The sequence below is a fragment of the Marmota marmota genome, unplaced genomic scaffold (assembly GCF_001458135.2).
Source record: "Marmota marmota marmota unplaced genomic scaffold, marMar, whole genome shotgun sequence".
Lineage (NCBI taxonomy): Eukaryota > Metazoa > Chordata > Mammalia > Rodentia > Sciuridae > Marmota > Marmota marmota.
The window spans coordinates 10,855,404-10,862,887 of NW_025999991.1; the positions used below are offsets into that span (position 1 = coordinate 10,855,404).

A 7,484-nucleotide genomic window follows, 5' to 3' on the forward strand; every position below is an offset into this window, starting at 1 on the left:
ACCCAGGGACGCAGGGCTGTGGCCAGGAATCATGCAACCCTATGGACAAAGCAGGTCAGATGCTCCCCAGACTCAGGCATTCAGTAGAGTGCTCCCTGGAAGACCCTGGGGACAGTGTGCACAGTGGGGCTGGGGGCCTGAGCCTTTGAGAAACCCCAGCCCTGATTCCTTGGGGACAGAAGAGTAAAGCATGCCGTTCTCTGTTGATAAATCTGCCCCCTGTTTTCCCTAGGGGAGATCCTTGTCCTTCAAGACCTTCCTCATCTGGGTTCTGATCAGCATTTACCAAGGTAAGACAGGCCCTGGTTTCACTGGACCAAAGATTTCTGTTGGTCTTCTCTTAGCAGTGTTGTTTTCACCTGCAAGTTAAATCCCAACAGCTTAAGATTTCATCAGCAGTTAAATATTGCCTTCCGTTTATCTTGTAAATTGATAACTCCAGACATGTGGATCGGTATTTTTTAAATGATGCATGTCAGTTAAAAACTGACCTTTTTTTAAAATATGTATATTAGTTGTAGATGGACAGAATGTCCTTATTTTATTTGTTTATTTATATGTGGTGCTGAGGATTGAACCCAGTGCCTCATGCATGCTAAGTGAGCATTCTACCACTGAGCTCCAACACCAGCCCCAAAAAACTGACATACTTTTAATCAAATGTTAATCCAGAGAAATTTAACAAGCACTCCTCCCATTATCCCTGCACAATGGCTTTCTTTGATATGTGATGATGACAAGGGCTCAGGAAAGCTGGCTTACACAGCCACATGCCTTAGCCGCTCTGTGGGTGCTCCAGGAAAGTGAGGGTGCTGCAAGTGTGGTTATCCCCCGGCACATAGATCACATGCGGCCTTCGGTGGAGGCGTCCTTCCTGCAGGTGTTGAGATGTCTGTGAGCCTCTGCCTGGCGCTGAGCTGGCTGATGCCACAGTCCAGAGTATGACCAGGCTGTCCATCTGTGTGGGGTGTGTGGGCAGCGTGCTCCCCAGCTGACCTGTGTGCTGTTTTCTAGGAGGTATTCTCATGTTCGGGGCCCTGGTGCTCTTCGAGGCTGAGTTTGTGCATGTGGTGGCCATCTCCTTCACAGCACTGGTCTTGACTGAGCTGCTCATGGTGGCTCTGACCATCAGGACATGGCACTGGCTGATGGTTGTGGCCGAGTTCCTCAGTCTGGGCTGCTATGTGGCCTCCCTCGCCTTTCTAAATGAATATTTTGGTAAGTTTTTGAACATTCTGTTATTGTTACCTCTCAGAACATGGCCTTAAATTGTAGATCACAATAAAACCCATATTAGACAATTTCACAACACAAAATTTATTTTTCTGCAAAGAAAAAATTTCTTGCATTCACCTGTAAAGTTAAGATTTCCATCATCTTGGCTTTAAAAGATGTTGAAGCATCCTCCTTGGCCACTTTATCACACCAGCTCATTTGTCCTCCCCAGAATCTAGGCCTCTTCCAGCTGGAGATTGTGAATGATGGAGACTATGTCAACGGTCAAACACTGGGTTACCCACCTCCAGATTGGTCAGTGGCTGGGAAGACCAAGCATGCTTCCCTCTTAAGGTGTTTAAAATCAGGGCAGAGAGCAAAGAATCATTTAGCATCAGGTCTGACTCGTTTCCCAGAGCCTGTCAAGGCCCTGTCTCCTGGGGCAAAGACAGGGGGTAAGACAGTAGCCACTGCCTCCACACTGTACATGAGAGCATGACACCATGACTGCCTGCAGGTGGCAAGTTGACACTCTTCCTGGTCTGGGCAGAAAGTTCCAGGTCTGCACCCTAGGGAATGTCCCAGGCAGGTCAGCAGTCTATTTAATGCCCCCTGCACTGCAGGTGAGGATGTGAGCCCTCTGCTGCTGGCGTGCTGATGTTTGCACCTTGACATAAAGTGTGGGGCCCTCAAAGCACCCAGAATTAAACCTGCAGTGAGTGAGTGCAGAAGCATGGTGTAGACTGCCACTCTGCTGCTTTGCTTTATGCAGTGGTGAGCATATAGGCAGGAAAAATATTAAAAGTTCGTGCTTATAATTTTTAGAAGTTACACAAAAAGCCCGCCTATGGCACATAAGAAAGGGCTTCTTTCTAGTTAGAGTAGCTTAGCTGTTTGTCTTTGGAGAATAAATGTTTGCTGTATTTTTCTGTATGATCATCAACACACATAAATGGGAGCTATAGAGCCCCAACTACATGCTTGGGCAGGACCTGTCCCCTCTGAACCTGCTTCTCTGAGCCAGGCCTGGAGAGTAGCAGCATGTCTAAGTGATATGAACAGGTGCATGGAGCCCCATCGTGCCCCAGGATGGCAAGCATTCAGGGGAGCTGCGTTCTGAGGTGGAGCACACTTGGAGGTTTAGCTGCAGACCCAGTGGGGCATATCTGGGTGCTTGCTGTTAAGTTATAGGAAGTTAATCACACATCTCAGCTATATTTTCAAGTTGCATGGCAGTAGGTGATAAAATAACAGGGTTAAAGCCAGTCACAAATGCATTTCATACTGACATTTTTGTTGCTTTTTAATGTGTTTCTGTAATCAGTAGCTAACCACCTGAAACTGTCCTGCTGTCTGCTTTAATCGGTCCTTCATGATCTTTACTCCTGTTTTCTCTCGGAACAGGTATAGGCAGAGTATCTTTTGGAGCTTTCTTAGGTAGGTGAAGTTATGATTTCTTTCAAGAGTATAGAAATTTAGAAAAAAAAAATGTTGATGGAGATACTTATCTGATAACAAAAGTCTTCCCCTGACTTAGTCTTCCCACTGACTCAGACATCACGTGAGCCTGGGGGGTTGGGATTGCCTCTGGGTACTTGGTGTCTGAGTGGAAGGCCGGAGGCAAGGGGAGCCACTATGTGTCCCGCCCTAGAACTTTGGCCTTTCACGTTTTTAGTAGCAAAGCTCCTGAAAAGCACTCCCAGGTGTCTCAAAATGTGGGTCAGGTTGCCTGTGGCCTTCTCTTTTTGGCTTCAGCCCATTGTATGGACAGCAGCTGTTTTCCCTACATTCTTTATTTTTATAAAAGCCCAACTCCTAGTAAGTAGATCTTTCTATTTTTTTTTTTTTTTTTTTTTTTTTTTTTTTTTTTGGGCAATCTAAAAGGCTTCTGCTGTGTGTAGAATGGAACTACAGATGTCAGGTTTTTCCACAAGTCTCTTCTCCTGCGGACTTAAAGCAGCCATCTTTACCCATGCAGTCTCGTTGGGGTGGTGAATAGGCTTGTTCGAGGTGACTGTGAGAGTGAGGATGCCTGGGACTGGTGGGCTGAGAAGCACTTGAGACTGGCGCATCTGAGCGTCCGTGTCGCAGGGACCTGCCAGCTGCCCCAGACCCCGTGTAGCTGGCTCTGCCTCAAGAAGAAGACTGGCCAGGGTAGCCAGACAGAGCAGAGGCCAGTTAACTGGCATCTTCCCCAGAGCCACGTGGCAGTGTGCAAATCCTGCCATAGGCTGCCTGAACCACTAGCCATATATGGTGGCCATGTGCAGCCCCTTCCTAGTGCTCGGCCCCCTGTTCCTTCTGTTGAGAGAAGAACTGTGTGTGGCAGACACAGGTAAATAGCATGCACGAAGACCCTTCAAGGCTGAGTTAGGCCTGCTGGGCGAGGGCGTAGTGCTGGAGTGGAGGCCTGGGGGGTGGTGGGGCAGGTCTGCAGCTGTGGCCTGGGCTGGGAGTCCTGGCAGCTTTCACACTCTGCCTCCTCCCCACAGATGTTGCCTTCATCACGACCGTGCCCTTCCTGTGGAAAGTGTCGGCCATCACTGTGGTCAGCTGCCTTCCACTCTACGTCCTCAAGTACTTGAAGCGCAAGCTCTCTCCTCCCAGCTACTCCAAGCTGAGCTCCTGAGCGGTCGGCAGCTGCCAGAGGCCTCCAGGCACCGTAGGCCTCTCAGCTGGCTCCTGTGGGAGGTGGGAGGTAGGGGGCTGGGGCCTGCCCTTTCCTCTTTGATGTCCACTGAGGCAGCACGGGGCTTCCACTGGAAAGGAGTCTTGTTCCTTCCCTGCTACTGTAAAGGATTTGCCCTTCTGAGAGCTGGCAGTGGTTTCTGCAGCTCCCCAGCACTCGGATTCTCCTTTGATGTGGAATGTGAAAGCCACTCCCCTGCACAATAAAGTCTGCACACTGGGGAAGCTTGTCTGCCCTGCAGCCACCCTTGCCGCCGCCCACGGCCATGATGAGCCTCCAGACTCCTGCGGGGCTCTCTGCTGGGCACTCACGTGGTTGTATGTTCTTGCATAGAGTGTGCTCCTCCCAGAAAAACCCAGGTGACAGATGGTGTGACATCTCTGATTGCAGTTACATTGCCGCTGGGAATGGAGCCATTTGTCAGAGGCATTGCTGCTCCATAGTGTGTCCATACTCCATGTCCTCTCATGTCTGCAAAAATCACACTCAGAAAGAGGTTTTGCTGTGTAGCAGGTGTCCCTGGGGGACTTGTGATACACACACATGTGCTGGCGCTAGGGTGGAAGAGCCCCCCAGCCCAGGCTTCAGGAGGTGTCCAGGTGTCCACCAGCAGCTCCCTGGAGTGCCATGGCCCTGCTGCTGGTGTTCGGGTAGAAGAGCCTGTGGGCCAGGGCTTGGTCCTCGCAACTGCCCCAGCTCTGTGCCCTTCTCAGGGTGTTTCAGGAGCCCTCCAGGGAGCTTGCTGGCGAGCACCTGGCCTCTTACAGGAAGGAGTCGATGGTTTTCTAGAACAGTCTGCAGTCCTCTGCACCAGGTGTCTTATGCACCACACTGTTCTTCACCTTGAGCACCCACTGAATGTAACCCCACCATCCTTGTGTAATGCCCACCCATTGAGGGCAGCACCGTGGGGGTGGCCCCCAACAAGCCCTGTGTCTGTGGTGCCACCTCCTCCTAGGCTTATGTCAGTGCTGCTTTTCAAAGGAGAGGCTCAGTGCCACAATAAAGTGTATTCCTTCCCATATATCGTCACATGTGCCTTTTGGATCACATGCCTGTGGCAGGTTATCTTTGGATGCCTGAGCATTCAGAATTCCCAGGTGGACCTGGGACCAGAGAATGCTGTTTCTCAAATCCCCCACAAGGTGTCACTGTTTTGCCAGTTTCCCCAGCAGCGTCCGGTCTGGGGCTGCCAGGCTGGAGGAGTGTGCTGAGCTGCAGGGTCCTGCAGACACCCACCGTCTTGGTGGATTGGGAGTTCATGCCCCTGCCCTTTCTTTCACACAGTTTGAGTTAAGGGCATTGGGTTCACAGGAATGCCGCGGCCTGTGTGCTGACGTGGCATCACTCATGGATCTGGGTACAGAATACCAAGTTCAGATTAGACATTTCTTGCCTCTGCTGTTTTTAAAATAAAACAAACACCCACGTGGGAGGTTGACTAACACTTGTAACAGAAAATCTAAATACTGTGAGCCTTTGGAATAGCATTTTTGCACATCTTTAAATAAAACATGAGGCTTTTGTGAGCCTTAGATACAGAGAGTAAGGAGAAATGGCCAAATATGAGTTTCTAGAAATCAGAATGTGTGAAGTCAAACCCCTCTGTGAAGCGAGGAGAATCACTGCAAAATGCGGCTTCTGGGGCTAAATGAGGCCATTCACAGGAAGGAAGCAGCCGGCAGACACCTGGCACATGGTAAGCTGCTCAGAGGGAGTTTGTGATATTGGTTCTGATAGATGGGACAAAATAATTGCCTAATAAAGGGTCTCTGGATCTCGTCCAGCTCAGGTTTAGGAACCAGCTCAAGAGGGCAATGGTGCCCTCGGGCGGGTGAGGACTAGTTTGTGGAACAACCTCATTGTGTCCTGAGTTCTTCAGCTGCATCTGTCAGAGGTTCTCTAGCCGAGCCTCCTGCTTGTAAGATGCTGCCCAGCCCCCTCAAGGCCTCTGGAGGACCCCACTCTTGTCTTGGAGCACAGGAAGGCCATCTAGATGGTTCAGGGTTGACCTCAACCCTCCTCCATCAGAAGCTTCATAGGAGAGGAGATTGCTCTCAGCACAGGAGTCTCAAGTGCCCACTGTGTGTCAGGTGCATTTAGGGACATGGCAAATGTGGCCCTGCAGGGGAAAGCTGACATGGAGATGAGAGTTAAGGGACTGCCAGGACAGTCTAGAGGAGACTCCTCAGAGAGGTAGGGTTGATGCTGAGACCAGAGAAGAAAGTAGCCACTTGTGCAGAGACAGGGAAGAGACCTGTGTTCAGTGCAGGTGGGGCAGGGCAGGTGGGGTAGAGTGCAGACAGGAAGGCCAAGTGGGCAAGTAGGTGACAGGAGAGGGGCCAGGGTGGAGTGGGCAGGCTGGTGGGTGGACTCTGCTGCTGCTCTCCACACCTCATCCTCCTTTAGGCTTGCGACCATCTTGCATTTTTATCCAGTGTTTCTAAATCAGAGGGCAACACCACGTTCCTAAAGCCTGTACCACCCCCCATGGAGCCAAAACAGGTCGAGTAAGGGGTCACAAGCACCCTTCCTGTACCGGTAAGGGCCCTACGAAGAGCCTACAGTGGAAAGACACACTCACTGCTCCACCTCTAAGGCCTAGGGCACTGTCTTCATGGAGCAGCTGAGCAAGTCCAGATTCGCAGCTGTGGGAAGATGGGGACAGTGTCGTGGGTGAAAAATCACTTTCCTAAATGCAGTGGATGCTTAGCCAAAGGCAGATTATCAGGCTGCATAAAAAGCAAAACTAACCACGTGCTGCGTACAGAGAGAAATGCCATAAATACGGAGGGAGACACAGTGTAAGAGCAGCAGGCTGGGGCAGGTGGAGCCTGCCGACAGGAAGCGCTCAGAGCCAGTGCCCCGCAACACCATTTCTGAGGACCCTCAAGCTGAAGGCGTCCCTGCAGGCAGCACACACTGGACAGGGTCTGCAGGGGAGTGGAGTGAGGAAAGCTGCGGCTGCAGAGTCAGTCTGCTGTGGGACACCAGTTGCTGTCCTGTGTGGCTGCATCCTCCATGCCCTGTGTCAGAAACAGCGGCACAGAAACCCCAGACCTTGCTGACTGAGGGACCCTGCGCCCAGCTACTGCAGTGCGCCCACCAAGGCAGCCAGGTACTGGGTCGACAGGCACCAGAGAACCGGGAATCACATGGCTCACTTACGGAGGGCTCGGGGGTCGAGGAAAACATGATGGGAGAAATTCTAACCAATTCCGACTTAATGAAAATGTCAAGATTTGAGAGTTTCTTAAAGGAAACTTACAGATCTAAATGCTCATGTCAAAAAATAGAAAGGTCCTAAGATCGACGTGTAGACTTCTACTTTGGGAAGCTAGAAAAAGGGTAACAGTGAGCCCAAAGCAAGTAGGAGGCAAGAAGCAAAAATAAACAAACAAAAGCGAGTATCAACAAAATGGAGCACAGATGAACAGCAGGAGGCTAGCGTGGTGAAAAGCCAACCTCTGCCAGATGGACGGAGACAAAGGTACTGATGTTCGAAGGTTTCCATCACAGAAAGTCGCCCTGGAGGAGGAAAGGTCAGGTTTGCTCCAGGTTTCACAGTTGGCTGTTGCCT

The 7,484-nt window shown here is 50.8% G+C and overlaps 1 protein-coding gene across 5 annotated transcripts in view; it reads left to right on the forward strand.

Annotated features, from left to right (window-relative positions):
- Atp9b (ATPase phospholipid transporting 9B (putative)) overlaps positions 1–4,125 on the forward strand; it is a 244,536-nt gene extending 240,411 nt beyond the window's left edge. For 4 of the 5 annotated variants that reach the window (XM_015499591.2, XM_048806675.1, XM_048806676.1 and 1 more), the window contains 4 exons: positions 233–290; positions 1,015–1,218; positions 2,620–2,652; positions 3,708–4,125. In XM_015499591.2, coding sequence (XP_015355077.1) covers positions 233–290; positions 1,015–1,218; positions 2,620–2,652; positions 3,708–3,844 — 432 coding nt within the window. In that variant the 3' untranslated portion in view covers positions 3,845–4,125. The remainder of the gene's footprint in view (positions 1–232; positions 291–1,014; positions 1,219–2,619; positions 2,653–3,707) is intronic. The other variant, XM_048806674.1, reaches the window with a different exon arrangement.
- The last annotated feature ends 3,359 nt before the right edge of the window (positions 4,126–7,484 follow it).